This window comes from Acomys minous (genome assembly GCF_964271855.1).
Source record: "Acomys minous genome assembly, chromosome: 18".
NCBI classification, from domain to species: Eukaryota; Metazoa; Chordata; class Mammalia; order Rodentia; family Muridae; genus Acomys; species Acomys minous.
In genome coordinates this window covers 65,253,251-65,274,142 of record NC_140501.1, presented here as the reverse complement: position 1 = coordinate 65,274,142, position 20,892 = coordinate 65,253,251, and the positions used below count along the sequence as shown (strand labels likewise).

Below are 20,892 nucleotides of genomic sequence, written 5' to 3'. Positions count from 1 at the left end.
TGCTCCACCCTGAGAGAGATTGAGGCTGACCCCACCCCCGCACTGGCTGGAGGCTCTGCCTCCTACTTCCTGTGCCCTGGGCTGCAAGCGGGCTCCGGAGCTCACTGCTGCTTTGGCCTCCCTTCTGCACGACTGACTGTTTTCTGACCTCTAGTGTGTGTCTCTTGGGTCCACTTCCTCTTGGAGACTTGAGATGTCTTCTTGCTCGTCCTCACCTCTTCCTGGGGCTGTTTCAGGGTCCACAGGAGAAGCCCAGAGCTGCCTGACTGCACTGCTTGATTGTCTGCCAACCCCAAACCTCACTTTCCTTTTTCCTCCTTCCAGGAGCCCTGCTTTTACTTGCCACGCTTCAGGCAGGGCTCTAGTAGCAAGAAAAGAACAGAGATGAGAAATGTATTTCTTTTTGCTTTTTTAGGTTGCGTCTCCCTGTTAGCCTAGGCTGGCCTTGAACTCTCAATCTTCCTGCTTTGGTCCCCTAGAGCTGAGTTGACAGGTATGACATCATATCCTCCTGGCCCTTTTATTTACTAACAGATGTTCTGGGAGAGGAACAGATTTTTTTAAAAAAATGAATTTATTTTTATTATTCTAAAGTGTGTGTGTGTTGGCTGGGCGTGATGGTGCACGCCTTTAATCCTAGCACTCCGGGAGGCAGAGGCAAGGTGGATCTCTGTGAGTTCAAGGCCAGCCTGGTCTACAAAGTGAGTCCAAGACAGCCAAGGCTACACAGAGACCCTGTCTTGAAAGCACCACCACCACAACAACACAGTATGTGTGTGTGTATGTGTGTGTGTGTGTGTGTGTGTGTGTGTCTGTCCATGGAAGCCACAGATATCAGATCTCCTGGAGCTGGAATTACAGGCAGTTGTGAGGCATACACCGTGGGTGCTTGAAGCCAAACTCAGGTCCTCTGGAAGTACTCTTAACCACTGAGCCATTTCTCCAGCTCTAAGAACCAGAACTTACTTATTTATTTATTTATTGGTTTTTTGAGACAGAGTTTCTCTGTGTAGCCTTGGCTGTCCTGGACTCACTTTGTAGACCAGGCTGGCCTCGAACTCACAGCGATCCGCCTGCCTCTGCCTCCCGAGTGCTGGGATTAAAGGCATGCGCCACCACCGCCTGGCATCAGAACATTTTCTAAGCTGGGTATTCTGAGGACCAGGTAACTGTAAGAGGCCATAGTCAGGGTAAGCTTAGAGAGAGCTTGCATACGTCATTGAACACTAAAATAAAATTGCAAATGTGACTTGCCCTCGCGTCAGACAAGGTATCCTTGACAGAATCCTTAATCCCATCCCTTCCAACGCCACAGTCTGCCCTGCAAGCTCTGAGCACAGCCTGAAGCATGGCCACATTTGCTTCCTCCAATGGCCCTGGCCAAGCAGGAGGAGAGCCACCCGCATCTTAGACACAGAGCACCAGAAGTCGTGGGGCGATTTCTGCTCTCTGGCCCACCGCTCCCTGTCCAAGCTAAGAGATTTCAATTTGTGACCTGCCGCTATTTATGGCCACTAGGGGACGATATTGGTTTCCAAATTCTAGACTTTTGAGACCGCGATGGTTTGGAATCAGGTGGACAGCAGGGGTCAGGCTTTCTCAACTTTGACACCAGCCCTGACAGCTCTGCTCTGGGAAGCAGGAAGAGGGAGCGTAGACAGGATGGGGATTCTCAGTCAGGTTGCCGATAGGGTGGGAAGGCTAAGGGGACTAGTGCCAGGACCTGTCTCAAAGAGAACTTCTGTCCCCTCCTCGGGTGTGGAGTAACGATAATGGGTGAGCCTTGCGCCGTCTGATAAAGTACTGCTCTTTTCAGTCGATGAAACCTACACTCTTGCATGCTGACCGCTTTGCTGTGAGCCAAGGAGGGGGAGCCAAAGCAGTATTTTTATCCTAATTTTATCATCTCGGAAAATAAGGGGGGGGGGCGAGGCTGAGCTGTACACGAGCTCCAGTCTTGTTGGTCTCCGAAAGGGCTTGCAGGCATGTTCTTGAAATGTCCCTGAGGATGGAAGGCTGGAGTGGGTGTTGCTGTGTGACTCAGGGACTCTCCTTCTGCCTAGGTGGCTGCCGTGGGCAGGGGGAGAGCTACAGGGCAGCGCTGAATTCCCTGCGGGAGGCGTACAGATAAAGCCAGCAGGAAATGAGAAAATCTGCAGCTTATGTCCCAGAGAAATAAGCGGTGCAGGTGACTGGACTGGCGGAGCTGGCGCTGCCTGCAGGCTCAGGTTAGCGTTGCCTAGTAACCGAGGTATTAGGGGGTCTAGATAGAAAAGCAAGAGAAGGGCTTGGGAAAGCAGGGACCGAGATGGGACGGCAGTGCCACCTAAAGACTGGGAGGTTCTTACTCAGGAGGGGAACGAAGCCTTCCCTCGCTCAGGCTCAGCGGGATCGGTTTCCTGTTGCTACTGCAGTGGCTACCTGTTTGCATTAATTAAAACAATGAATGTATATTATCTCAGCGACTTGTGACAGGCGTCTCTCCAGGACTGCCACTAAGGCTTCCCCATAGGGCAAATGCATGGCGTGACTGTGAAGAGGGAACTGGATGTCACTCACTGGCTCTCTGGCCCTGGTCAAGCTCCTGTAAAATGGCAGCAGTAATGGCTGCCTCAGGAGGTTGTTCGCACTTTGAAAATGCTAGTGTGTGTGAAGCAACTAACTCAGGGAAGGCTCAGCCTCCTCCTTCCCCTCCCTGACCTCTCCACTGCTCCTACTCCTGCTGCCTTGGTTGTCAAGCATTTAAAATATCTGGGTTTTAAATAACAGAAAACCCATGCGGGTGTGGTGGCTGCATGCTTCTAATTCTAGCACTGGAGAGGCAGGTGGATCTCCATGAATTTGAGGCCAACCTGGTTTCAAGCTAGTCAGTCCATGCTAATAGAGAGAAAACACTGTCTTGAAAAACCCACCAACCAACCAAAAACAAAACAAAACAAAACAATAACAATAGAAACAAATAAACTTGGATTATTTTTAAACATTTGTTTATTTATTATATATATATATATATATATTTTTTTTTGAGACAGTTTCTCTGTGTGTAGCCCTGGCTCTCCTGGACCAGGCTGGCCTCAAACTCACAGAGATCCACCTGCCTCTGCCTCCCAAGTGCTGGGGATAAGGGGCTGTGCCACCACTGCTGAGCTATATTTATTTATTTGTAAAGATTTTCTTTGGTTTCCCTTTTGTCTTTCATTTTATTTTATGTGTATGGGTGTTTTGCCTGCATGTATGTCTCTACACTTGGTGTGAGCAGTGCCTAAGGAGGCCAGGAGTGGGCGGTGGATCCCCTGGTGCCTATGATGGTCAGAGGAGGGGATCTGATCCCCTGGAGCTGGAGTTAGGGGTGGTCGAGGCACCAGGTAGGTGCTGGGAACTGAACCTGGGTCCTCTGCAAGAGCAAGTGTTCATAATTCCTGAGGCATCTCTCCTGTGCCACATGTGTATATTCCAGAGCACAATTTGTGGGAGTCAGTTTCCTCCTTCGGTCATGTGACTCTCAGGGAGAAAACTCCAGTTATCAGGCTTGTAGGTAAGTGTCGTTATCAGCAGAATCATCTCTGGCCTTTTTTGTTTTGTTTTGTTTTTTTGTTTTTGTTTTTCGAGACAAGGTTCCTCTATGTAGCCTTGACTGTCTTGGCACTCTCCTTGTAGACCAGGCTAGGCTCGAACTCACAGAGATCCACCTGCCTCTACCTCCAGAGTGCTGGGATTAAAGGAATGCACCACCATGCCTGATAGTGTGCTTAAAAAAAGAAAGAAAGAAAGAAAAAGAAAACAGGATCTAGCCTAGGCTGGCTTTAAATTCACTAGCTAAAAAAATGACTTTGAACTCATCAATCCTGCCTCTTTCTTCCAAGGAGGATCATAAGCATGCACCACCATTCTCAGCTTGGCTATTTTTTCATTTTTTCAAACAGGCATTTTGAGCACAAAAGATGAGGTCCTGTGTAGGCTCCGGCAGTTGACCCTGCCAGTGGAAGCTTGTGGTCCAGACTGGGAGCCCCACAGGGCGGGGACGGACACAGAGATGGTCCCTAAACTGCAAGAGGATAGAACATACTCATTCTTGGCTTCTTTTCCCCGGAATGCAAATTTTAAAAAGATTTATTTATTTATGTATACAGGTGTTTTGTCTGACTTTAGATCTACACACCAGAAGAGGGCATCGGATCCCATTGAACTACAGTTATGGATGGTTGTGAGTCACCATGTGGTTGCTGGGATTTGAACTCAGGACTTCTGGAAGAGCAGCCAGTGCTCTTTACCACCAAGTCATTCCCCACAGCCCCACGGGGTGCAACTTTTAAAAAGATTTATTGTGTTTATTCTTTAAGTGTGTGTGGAATCTGCACATGAACACATCAGTCGCATTGACTCTGGCGGCTGGAATTGTAGGTGATGCTGAGCCACCAGATGTGGGTGATGGGAGTGGAACCCTGGTCCTCTGCAGGAGCAGTGTGAGCTCTAAAATACCAACTGTATCATCCCCAGTCTATTTTTTTTTAAAAATCAGGTTTTACTTGTTTGTGCATATGCCACACAGTGTTGTCGAGGACAGATGAAACATTCGGGAGTTGCTTTTCTCTTTCTAACATATGGGTCCCAGGCTGTCGGGTTCAGTGACAAACACCCTTGCTGCTCCAACAGGTTGCCCACTTTTTTTTTTTTTGAGACAGAGTCTTATGAATCCCACCGCTAGTGTCCAATTCATTTTTTTTTTTTTTAAAGATTTTAGTTTGTGGGCTGGAGAGATGGCTCAGTGGTTAAGAGCACTGACTGCTCTTCCAGAGGTCCTGAGTTCAATTCTCAGCAACCACATGGTGGTTCACAACCTTCTATAATGTGATCTGATGTCCTCCTCTGGCCTGCAGATGTACATGCAGGTAGAACACTGTATATGTAATAAATAAATACTTTAAAAAAAGATTTTAGTTTGTTTTTTCAAGACAGGGTTTCTCTGTGTGACCCTGGCTGTCCTGGAACTCACTGTGTAGACTAGGATAGCCTCAAATTCAGACAGAGATCTGCCTGCCCGTGTCTCCCGAGTGTTGGGATTAAAGGTATGCACCACTACTGCCTGGTAAGATTTATTTTTATTTTATGTGTATGGTGTGTTGTCTACATTTGTTTGTGTGACACATTCATGCCTGCTACTCTCAGAGGCCAGAAGAAGGTACCAGATCCTCTAGAACCACAGGTATGGATGGTTTAATTGCCACGTGTGGCCTGGGGGCTGAACTTATGAAGACGAACTGGTGCTCTTAACTGCTGAGCCATCTGTCCAGCCTGGACATTAAACTTTTGATCACCTTTCAAAATGCTGGGTTTCAGCTACTATGCTCGCGTGCTCTCTCTCTCTCTCCCTCTCCCTCTCTCTCTCTCTCTCTCCTCCCCCCTCTCTCAGTCAATATCTCTCTCTGTCTCTGTCTCTGTCTCCGTCTCTGGTGGGTTGAACCAGGGCATCAGGCATGCTCGTCAGCCATTTACCAACTGGGCTAAACATCCATAGCCCTGTTTTACTCTTTGAGGATAGACTGAGATATTTCTCTGTAATCTTTCTAATAATGGTGACTATCTTTTGTTTTTGTTTTTGTTTTTGCCTTTTTGAGACAGGGTTTCTCTGTGTAGCCCTGGTTGTCCTGGACTCCGCTTTGTAGACCAGGTTGGCCTCGAACTCATAGTGATCCACCTGCCTCTGCCTCCTGAGTGCTGGGATTAAAGACATGTGCTACCACACCCTTATGGGAAGCATTTTCTTTTTCTTTCTTTCTTTCTTTCTTTCTTTCTTTCTTTCTTTCTTTCTTTCTTTCTGTTTTTCAAGACAGGGTTTCTTTGTGTAGCCTTGGCTGTCCTGGATTCTCTTTGTAGATCAGGCTGGCCTCGAACTCACAGAGATCCGCCTGCTTCTGCCTCCCGAGTGCTGGGATTAAAGATGTGCGCCACCACACAGGCCTGCCTTTCTTTCTTTTTTTAAAGATTTTACGTATTTATTAAGTATACAGTGTTTTGCCTGAATAATATCAGAAGAGGGCACCAGATCTCATTATAGATGGTTGTGAGCTACCATGTTGTCACTGGGAATTGAACTCAGGACCTTTGGAAGAGCAAGCAGTGCTCTTAACCTCTGAGCCATCTCTCCAGCCCCCATGAAAGCATTTTCTTAATTGAGGTTTCTCCCTCTCAGGTGACTTTAGCTAGTATTTATTTGGCATAAAATTCCTAAGCACAGTGACCACATTTCCTGAATTAGAATTAATCCCAGTATATTGAAGATTGAGGCAGGAGAATTGCTATGAGTTTGAGGTCAGCCTAAGTTATAGAGCGGGACCCTTTCTCAAAAAAAATGAGTAAATAACCTGTATGTAGTAGCACACACTTTTATTCCCAGAACTTGGGAGGCAGAGGCAGGCAGATCTCTGTAGATGAGGCCAATCTGGTCTACACAAAGAGTTATAGGTTGGTCTTGGCTACACAGTGGGACCCCATCTCAAAACCAAAAAAGGGTCTTGAGAGATGGTTCATATTACATCTCAATTGTTATCCCATCCCTTGTATCCTCCCATTCCTCCCTCCTTCCCATTTTCCCCTTACTTCCCTCCCCTATGACTGTGACTGAGGGGGACCTCCTCCCCTGTATATGTTCATAGGGTATCAAGTCTCTTCTTGGTAGCCTGCTATCCTTCCTCTGAGTGCCACCAGGCCTTCCCATCCAGGGGACGTGGTCAAATATGGGACACCAGAGTTTGTGTGAAAGTCAGACCCCACTCTCCACTCAACAGTGGAGAATGTCCTGTCCATTGGCTAGGTCTGGGTAGGGTTCGAAGTTTACTGCCCATCATAATGTTATTCTTGTAGGTTTCTAGGACTCTCTGGATCCTTCTATTTCCCCATTCTCCCATGCTTCTCTCCCCTAGAGACCCAATAGGATGTCCTCCCCTCTGACCCACTTTCCTGGTAAGTGAAGACTTTCATGGGACATGCCCCTTAGGCTAGTGTCCTGATATAAGTGAATATATACCATCTGAGTCTTTCTGCTGTTTTTTTTTTTTAACTAATTCTTTAAAAAAAACTTTCTAGGGGCCAGAAAAATGATACTTGTTAGCCAGGCATGGTGGCGCACGCCTATAATCCCAGCACTCGGGAGGCAGAGGCAGGCAGATCACTGTGAGTTCGAGGCCAGCCTGGTCTACAAAGTGAGTCCAGGACAGCCAAGGCTACACAGAGAAACCCTGTCTCAAAAAAAAAAAAAAATGACACTTGTTGACAATCTTGACCCAAGTTAGACCCCCTGAGCCCCACACGGTGGAAAGAGAGAACCAGCTCCTGCAAATTGTTTTTTGATCTCCACACATGTGCTGTGGAATGTGAGTGTACACGCGTCTCTCTCTCTCTCACACACACACACACACCCCATAATACCTTCTTTTTTCTAGTCCCGGCCTAGTAACCATCCTTCCAGCAATTATCCTCTGAGGTGCTTCTGCTCAGCCGGGTGGACAAGCCTCATTTCCCAACAGATGGACCCTCTGGGGCTCTCTCCACAGCACACAAAGCTTGGAGGTATTGCCCCATCTTTGCCTTCCTGGCCTTAGCCTGGTGCTGGTCCCTGACCTATGTCTCGCTGTTGGAGTGACAAGCTCTACTTCATACCTTGCTTGCAGGGTCTCAGGATGGCTCACAGAGTGGGAACTCAGCAACCCTTCAGGACTCCACAGACGGGACAAGAGGCAATTGTAAGAAGGCACAGGCTCCGTGTCCTATCTGTAGCTTTATCCTGGGCCTGCTGGAAGGTGACAACCAAGGCTTTCAGGAACACAGTCCTGGAAGGAACCTGGACTAAATGAAAATGGCCATTGACTGATTCAGAAGTCATCTGATTCGGTGAAAATTAAACTCATTTAAATGGAAATCACAGCTAGGCGCAGTGGTGCACACCTGCAATCCCAGCACCAGGACAGCCAAGGCTACACAGAGAAACCTTGCCTCAAAAACAAAAACAAAAACAAAAACAAAACAAAAACAAGAAAAAAGGGGAAATCGCTTCATTTCCATTTAAAATTTTATTACATGAAAACACTCCACAAAACAGACCAATACAATTTAAAACCTAAATGAACTCAGTGACAGACTATTAAGGTTCTACCTCTGCCCCCAAACCACCATACATTAAAAAAAAAAAAAAATCCAAAAGAAATAGAAACACCAGCTTCAAAAATAGTTATCCAAAAAGTAAGGCATCCACTTAAAAAAAAAAGAGAGAGAGAGACAGAGAGAGAGATAATAGTTAAGGGAGGGCTGGGTAGAGGCTGGAGGAGTGAGAGGAAAGGGATGGAGAGATGGTCCCTGGTCCCCCAGAGGCCCCACAGCCTGCCTGCACTGTATGCTGAGGGGCCAAACCCAGCCTGTCACCGGTTAGGAGTTAAGTGGGAAGTTGGGGGGACCTGCCCCAGCCAGGAAAAGGCCCTTGGGTATTCCAGTTGGAAAAGGTAGAATGGGGTTGGGGTCTTGCTCTGTGATCAAAGGATCTCGTACTTAGCACAGCAGCTGCTGAGGCTGCCAGGATGAGGCAGACACTGTCACCTCCCTGTAGAGCACAGGCCAGCCGCTCTCCTGGAAGCGGTCTCCAAAGTGAGTGTCGTTCTGTCACTGCCCTTCCGTGTTGTCCCAAATATGGAATGGCAGGATGGCAGTGGGATCATTTGAGTTGGGGGAGGGGAGAGGAACTGGCCTTCAGAGTCCTCGTCACACCCCCCACCCCCCACCCCCACCACGGTCTCCCCAGGGTGAGGGCTGAGCAGCTCTGGGGAGGGGGAACCGTCTTCCTTCCAGGGAGGGCATTTAAGGGCAGGGCTGTCTTGAAGGTTAGAAATAGGGAGCATTTTTTAGGCCCAGTTCTTGGATGGGAGATGACTTAAGGCTGGTTTGACTCTTAATTTCAGGCCAGAAGGATTTGGAGATCCTTTATACCTGGTCCTTGAGCCAAGGTCCAGGGGAGAAAAAGGGTGGGGTGGCCAGCAGTGCTGTGTGTGGTGGTGGTGGTGGCGGGGGAGAGATGCTGGGACAAGAGGGCCGCTGCTCTCTCACAGGGGGAGGGGGGGAGCTAAGCGCTTTGCCCTTAAGAGAGAGATGTCTATTAGACTGAACATACGAAGTCTTTCTGGCTTCAGGGAGTTTTGGCACCACAAGGGGACAGGAGGCAGGGGCAGGGGCAGGGGTAGGGGCGGGGGCGGGGGTGGGGACTGGGTTTGCCTTCTGCAGTCTGAGCCTTCCCTATGTATTCCACAAGCCTTGCTTAGAGCCGGGGGGGGGGGGGGGGGGGGGTGTGTGTGTGTGTGGTGGTGGTGGTGGTGGTGGTGGGTGGGGGGTGGTGGTGGGGTGGGGGGGGTGGGGGGGTGGGGGCGGGGGCGTGTCAGTCCTCCTTCTTGGTCCTTAGCTCAGTGGGGGAGGAGGGGTGAGTGGGTCGGGTGGGGGGACAGGGTAGAGGCTGGGCAGTGGAGTGGGGGTGGTACAGGGTGGAGAGGAAGGCAGAGAGAGAAGTGAGCCCTCTGTCTTTTGGGGTCCCTGGTGAATGAAGAGGCATCTTGAGTCTCTCCAGCTGACTGTTAGCGGTGACACCTTTGTTTGATTTGCCTTCCCCAACTAACTCACTGTGTCCGCTCTTTCCTAGCTGAAGTTTCACCTGGGCTCAGAAATAGGGAGAAGAAACAGCAGTGAGCCCAGGTTTCTTAGAGGCACCTAAAAGGGCATGGGCCCAGGGTACCCATGGCACCTCTGCTCTCCTCCAACCCCTAGGGTGTGTGCAGGCCCCCGGTGCACTGACCTTGACCGTGGGCCTAGGTGCTGGAAGCGGGTTCTTTGGGTACAAAGGCCAGTGTCTTTGTTTAGAACTTTTCTCTGTGGACATTGAGGTCTTGCCCCTGCCTGACAGAAGTATAAGTGTGTGTGTGTGTGTGTGTGTGTGTATTTGGAGGACCTAGGCAGGGATGCAGGGTAAAAAGGATGAAGGGGGCGTGGTCAGTTAGAGGGCTGGCAGTCTTCAGGGCTGGGGCTGCTCCTCTGAGTCCTGGGTCTCAGCAGGAGTAGGCTGGAAGATAGGCTTCTGTTGCTCCTTCTCCATGTCATCAATTGCCTCCTCCGTCCCCGAGTCCTCCTCTTGAGGGTACACGACCACGCACATCTTCTGACTCACTAAGGTCAGTGACTCTGTGGGAGAAACAGCACAGAAGCCAGGTCAGCGTTCAGTGCTTAGTGCCCACCCCACCAGTCAGGCCTCGCTCTGGCCCCCGACTCTTCCATCTCAGCTTTGACCTCTGACTAGCCAGTAGCTTTTGGAGACCAGCTTGTCCTCGTTCTGCCTTATCTGATGGCTACCTCTCGTTCACCGAGGCTCTAGCCTTTCACTTTCTCTGTGTCTACTGCCCTGCCTGCCCCCATTTCCAGGGTCTGCAACTGAGTCTCAAGCTGACCTGTTAGTGGCTCCTGATGGCTGCCTGGTGGGTTGCCTAAGGTCTGTGTGGGGATGCTAGCTTGTCTTCTCTCCCTAGAGGTCTTTGGAAGATACCTGCCGTTCCTGGCCCTGAACTGGAAGCCCTGTGGACTCAAGGTGAACCTCAGCTTCCTGATCCTGGTAGGGCTCCCCCAGACAGACTGCTTTGTGCCTCCCCCAAGAGATCCTCTCTCTGGCCGCCACTTACCAATGAAGTCACTGACACATTTGGGTTTGTGTTGCCAGTACACGCCCAGGAAGTAGACAGGTACTCCGGTCAACATGATGGCCAGGCCAATGCCACACACTACTGGCTCCGACCACAGGCTGAAGATAAGCAGAAAGGCCCAGAACAGCAAGTAGATGATGGGAAACAGCAGGTTGATCTGTGGAACAGATGTACTGTGAGTTACATGGCGCTCAGTGCCCACCAGGATGAGGGCATCCTTTGTCTTCTTCACCCTCATCCTTGAGGGCAGTGGCCGAGCCGCACTTAGCACTGTGTCCTAGGCCCTCCTAGGTACTGTATCAACAGATGCTGGTGAAATTGGGTGGTGGGACAAGGGAAGTAAGGATCTTGATTGTTCATGTCCCTCCCAGTGTGGTCAGATAAGACCTTATGACTCACGCAAGTCCCTGTGGGTAGCAGGGAAGGCCCAGGTGTTGAGACTCTGGTTAGGATAATTAGTGTGTACTTGCAGAGGTCCTTGGGAGGAGAGGCCGGAAGGAAAATGACCTGGATCTGTTTTGACTCCTGTGTTCACACCCACTTCCAGGCCAGGCCTCATCTTGATGCACCAGGGCAGTGCTCTGCACTCACTTTATTTATATTTCTATAGGATCAGCCTCAGGTTATTTCTTTTTTTTCTTTTTTTCTTTTTTGTTTTTTGAGACAAGGTTTCTCTGTGTAGCCTTGGCTGTCCTGGACTCACTTTGTAGACCAGGCTGGCCTCGAACTCACAATGATTCGCCTGCCTCTGCCTCCCAAGTGTTGGGATTAAAGGTGTGCACCACCACTGCCCAGCCTCAGGTTATTTCTATCAGGCAATCGGAGAAGAGAAAACTGCTTAGTCCCAGGAGATCAGGAACGCTAAGAGGACACAAGGCTGGCTAGGGCCTGGCCTGCGTTTTGTTCAGAAGGAAACACTGGTTCCACAGGCGTGACTTCCTGCTCACCACGGGTGCTGGGTATCAGGAAGATGGTCTTCCTGATTTAGGGGTGGCTGCTTCGGCTGTCTACTTCCCTCTGTGCTCCCTTCAGAAGCGGGAGATGAGGTTATCTATCTTTCCTTCCCTCCGGGAGGTTTTTTAGGATCAGGAGATAAGCGACAGTGAAAACGTCAATGGGGAACTGAGAGATCTGGAACAGTCCTTTCTTGGTGGGAAGAATCTAGAAGTATCTTGTCTGTGCTTCTAGGACTGAGTTCTCAAGTAGCTCCAGGCCCTATCCAGTCGCAAGAGAGCTCAGCTGTCCAGTATAACTTGTTCTGAGAATAAACAATTATCAGGGTTTTTTTGTTTGTTTGTTTGTTGAATTCACTGAGGCTCCTACTAAGACAAGCCTCCTACTGAGGCTTTCTTGAGACAAGATCTCTCTATGTAGCTTTGGCTGTCCTGGAACTTGCTATGTATGCACACCAGCTGGCTTCAAACTCACAGTGATCCACCTGCCTCTGCTTCCTGAGTGCCATCATATCTGGCCTTTTATTTTTTTTTTTTAAAGATTTATTTATTTTTTACGTATACAGTGCTCTGCCTGCATGTACACCTGCACACCAGAAGAGGGCGTCAGAGTACATTATTGATGGTTGTGAGCCACCATGTGGTTGCTGGGAACTGAATTCCTACTGTGCTTAGTCTTGGCAGTTTGAAAAGCAAGGACTTTAGACATAGACTGGAAAGCTTCAAGAGAGAGAAAATTCTTGAGACCCATTTGGCCAGTGGTTAGAATTTTTACAAGCAGATGGAAAAGAGACTCATTTCGGGACAGAGGCCAAGTGTAGGGAACCCAGACGTTGGAGGAACAGAGGAGATAAGGGAATCCAGAAAACCACCTAGATTGTAAGATTGAAGAGGGAAGAAGGGGAAAAGGCTGTCCCGGGCACACACGGCCAAGAGCCGCGGAGCTTCGGTCTGCGCTGCAGCTGGAGGAGGCAGAGAAAGGGTTAGGGTCTCCAAGTAAGATCCTCTCACCTTGATGGGGCGGGGAATGTCAGGCTTCTTCCAGCGAAGGACTATCTGCCCCGCAACCGTAACCCCGTAGAAGAGGTAGTTGATGAAGCCCACGTAGTTGATGAGCGTGTACATGTCACTGGTCACCAGCATCAGCAGGGTGGAGAGGCACTGGAGGGGTGAAGGCGAAGGAAGGCATTGGAGACTGGAGAAGAGGCGCACGCATTAGGGCCTATTCTCCGCCGCCGCCTCCGGGCCAGGTGTGCTCCTGCTCCTTTGGTGGAACTCTCGGGAGGGGGACTCACAGCCACCTTGAGTAGCCCAGAATGGACTATATACCTTTATTGTGAGGAACTTCTTTCTGGCTTTCTTGAGACAAGATCTCTCTATGTAGCTTTGGCTGTCCTGGAACTTGCTATGTATGGACACCAGCCTGGCTTCAAACTCACAGTGATCCACCTGCCTCTGCTTCCTGGGTGCCATCATATCTGGCCTTCTTTTTTTTTTTTTTTTTTTAAAGATTTATTTATTTATTTTTACGTATACAGTTCTCTGCCAGCATGGACACCTGCACACCAGAAGAGGGCATCAGATCACATTATAGATGGTTGTGAGCCACCATGTGGTGGCTGGGAATTGAACTCAGAACCTCTGGAAGAGCAGTCAGTGCTCTTAACCTCTGAGCCATCTCTCCAGGCCATATCTGGCCTTCTTAGTACAGGAGTAAAATCAGGGTATGTAAGCAGTGTTACGGTATGGGGAGTGCTCATTCAGGGGGGACGCCTGGATTGGCTCTGGGAAGCCCTCATCTCGTCATATTTCACTTTCGATTATGGCTCAAGCTAATTTATTTCTTCTCGGTCTTTTGTCCCCTTAGGGAGCTTGCTAACTGAGAAGTAAAGCTTTGTTCTTCTTACCATTTTCTCTGGGCTGAGTGGCCTAATTCATTTTCCCCTTTAAAATATGATTAAACAACTAAACATAGTCAGGTTGTTTTCTCGGTATTCTACAAATACAAACCCATGTAAGCCAATAACAGCTCTATGGGGCTTTCCCGATGGAAGTCATTTTCCAACTTCAACGTCATCTCTGTGGCTCTCTGGGAATGAACTATGTCCTTCTGTGTAGGCCAGCGAGAGGCTTAGTTTTCCCATGAGATGCAATGCTGACAAGGTTTTAGTAGGCAAACGGGCCAGATTCTCACTGTATTTGCCTTGCAGTCATAGTACTGCAAGTCACAGCTGAGAAAAAGCTGTGCTGCGGCTCAAGGAAATACTGCCTGTCCTCGTCCCTGGCTTTGTGCAACTGCCCAATCAAGATGGCCTTTATGCTGCCTCTGAAACACTCTGGACTTCTCCCAGGGAGCTCCACTACCTTGACTTCTCTTGACCCCCTTTCTCGGGGATCAAAGTAATTTTTATTGTTGTTGTTTTGTGACAGGGTCTCACTACTTAGCCCTGGCTGGCCTGGGACTTGCTGTGCAGCTGGCTTTAAACTCAGAAATCTGTCTGCATCTGCCTCTGCCTCCTGATTGTTGGGATTAAAGGTCTCTGGCACCGTGTCTGGCTCAACATAATTTGTAATGTTTTATTCAAGATTCAGAAGGAAAATTAAATTAATTCCAAAAAATTAAAGAGGACAAGTCTTTGCTCCTTTTAACTCATTAAATCAGTGGTCTTTCTTTCTTTCTTTCTGTTTGTTTGTTTGTTTGTTTGTTTTTTGAGACACGGTTTCTCTGTGTAGCCTTGGCTGTCCTGGATTCGCTTTGTAGAGCCAGTGGCCCCAAACTCACAGTGATTCACCTGCCTCTGCCTCCCGAGTGCTAGGATTAAAGGTGTGTGCCACCAGGCCTGGTTAAATCAGTGGTTTTTCAACCTTCCCAACACTTCAACCCTTTAATACAATTCCTCATGTTGTGGTGACCCCCAACCATAAACATTATTTTGCTGCTGCTTTATAACTGTTATTTTGCCACCATTACGAACTGTAACACAGATATGATATTCAGAGTATTTAACGTGGGACCTCTGTGGGGGTTGGGACCCACAGGTTGAAAACCACTGCTCTAAATATTTCTGCCTTTTTTTTTCTTTCTTATTTAAAGTTGCCTTTTCCCCTACCTTCAGTTTTTGAGTTTTCCTCTTTATTTGTTTGTTTTTTTAAATCAGGGGTACCCTGAACTAGATTTATGTTGATGGCACTTTCCAAGATGCTGGCAGGGTACCCTAGGACAGGAAGCTGGTGATGGTATTGGGAGAGCGAACAGCCAGGGTTCAGAGCTGTACCCCAGCAGCTGTGCCAGTAAGTCCAGGGGCAGAGGAACATTTTGGCAAGGCTGCGGCATCCCACATCTTTTCAGTCTGATCCAATAGGATGGGAAGATGAAAATGAGCCAGGCTGAGTGCTGTGGGTATTTTAGAGCCAGGATCTTTCCTAATTATATCCCTTGGCATTTATAAAGCCAGTGGCCACATGTGCCAACTTAGCTAGGGCCGACTGAAAGGCAGAACTAGACCAGATGGGTGACAGGTACATATGCACAGACAGTGTGGCTCTCAACCAAGGCTAGGCACAAAGCGAGGGGAGGGTCCATGCAAGGCCAGCGGCAGCAGCGGGGTAGGGGGGGAAGGGGAGATCCGTGCAAGGCCAGTGGCAGCAGTGGGGGGAGGAAGAGGGGAGATCCGTGCAAGGCCAGTGGCAGCAGTGAGGGGGGGGGAAGAGGGGGGGTCCGTGCAAGGCCAGTGGCAGCAGCAGGGAGGGGAGGGTCTGTGCAAGGCCAGCGGCAGCATCGAGGGTGGGTGGTGTGGGGTGTGGGGTGGGGGCTTACTGTGAAGAGCAGTGCTGGGATCGGGGTGCAGCGCTTCACGTGGATCATGGCCAGCACGCTGGGAAGGTGGCCTTCTCTGGCTCCAGCAAAGAACAGCCTGGCAGGGAGAAAAGGTGGTCAGCCTGGGATCGCCTGGGAACCACTAAACCGAGGCTATCTCATCCATGCCCACCTTTGGCCTGCGTGGCAGCACCCTCCACCAGCTAGGAACCTGTCTTTGTGTACACACTTTCCAGCTTTATGTTCAAATGCAGGCACAGGCAAACCAGAGGCAGGGGAGGGATAGGCGGACAGATCCTGGGCATGTGGAGACAGTATGATCTGGCTGGCCCAGGGCACTGTACTGTCACTCCGAATCACTCCTCACATCTACAAGGCTACAAGAACAGTTTCTCTGCCCTCATTTTTGTTCTTTTTTGTGTGTGTTTTTGTCTGTTTGTTTGTTTTTTGTTTTTTGAGACAGGGTCTCTCTGTGTAGCCCTGGCTGTCCTAGAACTCTCTTTGTAGACCAGGCTGGTCTCCAACTCATATTGATCCGCCTGCCTCTGCCTCCCGAGTGCTGGGATTAAAGGCATGTGCCACCATGCCCAGCTCTCATTTTTAATTTTTGGTTCTTTGAGACACGTTCCCATGCAGCCTGTCTGGCCTTGAACATCTCTGCTGCCAAGACGGGCCTTGAATTCCCGATCCGATCTCCTGCCTCCACTTCCTGAATTCTGAAATTCTTGTTCATCGCACTGCCTGGCTGCCTCTCTCCTCTAAGTAAGAGCCTTCTTGTCCTTGAGGGTTTCAATTCCCTGGCACACAGCTCTGAGCCACCTGTGCAATGCGTTAAAACAGACTCATCATGTTCAGAGAGTGGCAGCTGCTTCTGTAGAGTGGAAAGGGCCGTGGCCTGGAAGGGGACAGGTGGGACCCTGTGAGAGGCACAGAGGGGCTCTGAGCGGGAGCATCTTGGGTGTCCATAATGTCACAACTTATCAGTCACACTTAAGGCTTGGGCATTTTACTGTACATACTCTACACCTAAAATCTGTGCCCTCAGAGCTATGTATTCTAGTCCCAGCAAGGCTTCTAAAAACAAAAACAAACCAAAAAACAAATAATAAAGAGAAGTGAAAGGTACAGACACACAAGGGCTCTGCCAGTGAGTCAAACTGCAAATATTCTGCATGCCTAAGACGGTGAGATTGGCTAAAGATGGAAACTTATGAAGTGTCTTTTAGATCTTTTTTCTTTTTATTTCATGTGTATGGGTGTCTGTCTGCACGCATGTCTGCGCGCAGTGTCGGCAGAGGCCAGACGAAGGAGGAGCTCGTCACAGATGGTTGAGCCGCCGTGTGGGTGCTGGGAGTTGAATCTGGGCCATCGGAAGAAAATGGCTCTGCAAGAATATGCTCACGGGCTAACATCGAACGAAAATGCAGAGTACAAAGCTGTGACCCTGAGCCGGGCATGGTGGCACGCACCTGTGAACCCAGTACCCTGAGCCTGAGGGAGGGATTTCCCACTGAGGCCAGTCTGACAAGAGACCGAGTCTCACAAAGGGGAGAGAGCTAGAGGGCCGGCTCATTGGTAAAAAGCACTTGTTGCTTTGTAGAAGAGCTGGGTTCAATTCCCAGCAGCCATATGGTGGCTCACAACCATTTACAGTTCCACTTTCAGGAGGACCTGACACCCTCTCCTGACTGAGCGGACGCCAGGCATGCACTCGGTGCACAGACACACATGCAGGCAAAAGTCATATACATCAAAAGTGATTTTTAGCCGGGCGTGTTGGCGCACACCTTTAATCCCAGCACTTGGGAGGCAGAGGCAGGTGGATCACTGTGAGTTCGAGGCCAGCCTGGTCTACAAAGTGAGTCCAGGACAGCCAAGGCTACACAGAGAAACCTTGTCTCGAAAAACAAAAACAAAACAACAAAACAAAAGTGATTTTTAACAGTCTGAAAACTATGAGGACTGTATACCCTTAGCTGGGGGAAGAGATAGTGGGGAAGACAGAGAGAGACACAGACTCACAGAGAGAGTAACTTTGAAAGCAACACCTGCCCTCTTTTCTCTTTATCTCTCTTTCAAACAAAACAAAAAGCCAAAACAACCCACCACCAACCAAAAACAATCCTATAACTGCCAGCAGTCCTTTACATCTTAGTGTTAATAATATGTCGTCTCTAAAAATTTTAATTTATTTACCTGTTTGTTTGTTTGTTGATTTGGGGTCAAACTCGGATCACCAGGCTTGGCAGTAAGTGCCTTTACCTGCTGAGCTACCTACCTCTTCAGCCCTGCTTTTACTTTCCTCTAGGGCAAGTGGCCTCTCATGGATGAGAGGAAGGTGACAGTGTGATAGAGCACAGGCTTTTGCTATGTGTAGCCCAGGCTGGCCCAGAAGTCTTAGCCTACTTGGTTCATCCTTCTGAAAGCTGAGATGGGAGGTGTGTGCTACCACAGCTGGTGCAGACGAGGGAGTCTAAGAACCGCCACTCCATGCTCTGTGTACAGGGTAGAGCTAACAGCAGTAACTCAGAAGCATGGGAGCTGGCTGTGACCCCCAGTAACCACCAGCAGTTGTCACCATGTCCTTCTCAGGGCACCTTCCCTGATTTCATGCAGACACATGCAGCCCCTCTCTTCTTCCATGCTCCGGTCCTTTCAGGCCTGCACAGCCTCATGCACGAGATTGAGCCTGGGGGCTCCGTGGGCTCCATCATGCACATAGCCAGCCTCTCATTCACAGCCTCCTCCTCCTCCACACACAGCAAGGACCAAGTGTAACTGTCCAGGTCTAACAGCGCCGTGTCAGGTTCACAAGAAACAACCCCAGCTAGGGGACAATGGAGAATATGATGGTGCTAGTAAACACAGACACACACACACACACACACACACACACACACACACACACACCACACACACACACACACACACACACATGCACATACTCACACACCACACACACACACACACACATGCACACACACATGCACATACTCACACACACACACACACATGCACATACTCACACACACACACACACACACACACACACACACACACATGCACATACTCACACACCACACACACACACACACACACACACACACATGCACATACTCACACACCACACACACACACACACACACACACACATGCACACACACATGCACATACTCACACACCACACACACACACCACACACACACACACACACACACACATGCACACACACATGCACATACTCACACACACACATGCACATACTCACACACCACACACACACACACACATGCACATACTCACACACACCACACACACACACACACACACACATGCACATACTCACACACCACACACACACATGCACACACACTCACACACCACACACACGCACACACACATGCACACACTCACACACCACACACACGCACGCACATGCACACACACACCACACATGCGCACCCCACTTGCTCAGCAAGGACCATCTGATTCGAACTTTGGGACATACAAGGATGAAAGAGAGGAGGGAAGGAAGAAAGTAGTCGGTGAGCAGAGGTGGCCTTGGAGGGGAGGTCACATCTCTGGCATCTCTGCATGCACACATGACTATGCTACATGCATACAGACCACTGCGTGGCCTGCCTGAGGGACAAACCCCAAACTAAAGCGACAGTGGCCAGCCACTCTCCTCCAACAGATCCCAGGGAGCCTCATGGGTCATTGCTCTTCCGCCCTCTGCCAGGGCCTCCAGGTGGCCACGGCTCCTGCGTGACACGCACACGAGGCTGCTGTGGGTGGTGTGTGTCCTCCTCAGCACAGGTGGTACCCATACTCCCTCTTATTGCTCTGGACCCTGCAAACACGGCAGTCCCTGTCATCTCATAGGAACTTCTCTGTGAGGTGTCACATGGCTGGAGGAAGCGCTGGGCCCAGACTCACCTTTTGAATAGAGCAGTGCTTTTAGGGCACAGAAACCTTACGAGCCACATGAATGGTCACCCTTTCACGGCCATACAGCCAGAGGTCCATTTTCGAGATGGCAGGGAGGGACTTACAGGAGGGGCCTGATCCCTGGATGGACAGGGGGATGCCTCTAGGGCCCACTCTCGTTTTTTTGGCTTTCCAAGGAATTTTGGATTGGGGTTGTGGCTACCAGCCCTCTCGCTGGCAAACGTTTCCTTTTCTGCTCTTCCCTCCTCAAGCCTTGTGGCCTTGCATCGCACCTGCCTCTTGAGTAGGGGGGAGTCCTGTGCCCTCAGGACACTCAGAGGGATCTCATCCCACGTGGAGTCTGATTCCAGACATTCATGAGAGGCCAGACCGAGAGGCTTCAGGCCCAAGGAACCTTCCTGGGTCCTTTCAAAGCAGGGTTTCTTTCTGGCCAGTAGTAGTAGCCCATGTCCAGGCAAGGGGGAACGGGGACCCTAGGAATGTAGCCAAGATACTATTCTGTTGCCAACCACAGCTCGGTCTCTTGCAAAGCAAGATGGTCTTCCACCTGCACACTCCAGATCATAGGTCACCCCATGAGCAGCAGATCCCCTTAGCACCCACACTGACATGCACGCCCCCACAAAGCCACCGCTCAGGAGGTTGTGCAGACCCCTGCCGACAGACAAGTCCATCAAATGCTTACAGAGCAGTGGACACAGAAAAGTGGCCTAGGCAAACACTCACCGGGAGGAGGTGAAGAGAGAGCCATTGACCCCTCCAAACGTGGACAGGGCAACGGAAATGGGCATGATCCAGGCCATGACCCCGAGGAGCTTCTCGCCAAAAGTCTGGGAGAGAAGACAGGGAATGAGAGAGAGGATGTAAAAACCCCTGTTCCAGTTCGCGCCTCATTTCTGGAGCGCCTGTCTCCCATCTACCCTGCTGATTCTGTCTGGCTAACCTTGGCAGCTGGGGCCCAGGCTACCACGCCACAGGGACAGCCATACATCAGGAACACACGATGATGGTCAACTAGCTGAGGGGACCAGTGTTATGCTGGTGATAAGAGTAATGAACTAGCACTTATCCTGGTTTACAAATGAGGAAACTGAGGGGCTTGTGATCTATAGCTTACCTCAGACTGTACACTGGGGAAAATGCAGGGGGTCAGGATTGGAAGCCAGCTGCTGTATAAGTCCTCCTTGGGTATACTACAGATGTCTCCACACAGGGGAGTAACAGACTTATGAGTCAGATTCAAATCTTACCCCCACCTTCAACAAGGCTTTATCTATCTATCTATCTATCTATCTATCTATCTATCTATCAATTTATTATCTGTCGATCTATCTATCTATCCGTTCATCCGCCTATTTTCAGTGCTGGGGACCAAGCCCAGGGTCTCGCTTGTGTAAGGCAAGTGCTCTGCCACTGAGCTATTTTCTCTCAGCCCTGGGTTTGTTATTTT

General features: G+C 49.7%; 1 protein-coding gene and 1 long non-coding RNA gene across 3 annotated transcripts in view; one reads left to right on the top strand and one right to left on the bottom strand.

Moving 5' to 3' along the window:
- Nucleotides 1–1,654: 1,654 nt before the first annotated feature.
- Nucleotides 1,655–8,227, top strand: LOC311589050. Its single transcript, XR_014776399.1, has 2 exons — nt 1,655–2,228; nt 7,668–8,227. It is a non-coding gene; the product is annotated as an uncharacterized lncRNA (long non-coding RNA).
- A 1,364-nt stretch (nt 8,228–9,591) lies between these two features.
- SLC7A8 (solute carrier family 7 member 8) overlaps nt 9,592–20,892 on the bottom strand; it is a 58,232-nt gene continuing 46,931 nt past the window's right edge. For both annotated transcript variants that reach the window (XM_084767303.1, XM_084767304.1), the window contains 5 exons: nt 20,169–20,272; nt 15,492–15,588; nt 12,686–12,835; nt 10,701–10,878; nt 9,592–10,209 (listed from right to left, as the gene is read on the bottom strand). In XM_084767303.1, the coding sequence (XP_084623429.1) occupies nt 10,043–10,209; nt 10,701–10,878; nt 12,686–12,835; nt 15,492–15,588; nt 20,169–20,272 (696 nt within the window). In that variant the 3' untranslated portion in view covers nt 9,592–10,042. The remainder of the gene's footprint in view (nt 10,210–10,700; nt 10,879–12,685; nt 12,836–15,491; nt 15,589–20,168; nt 20,273–20,892) is intronic.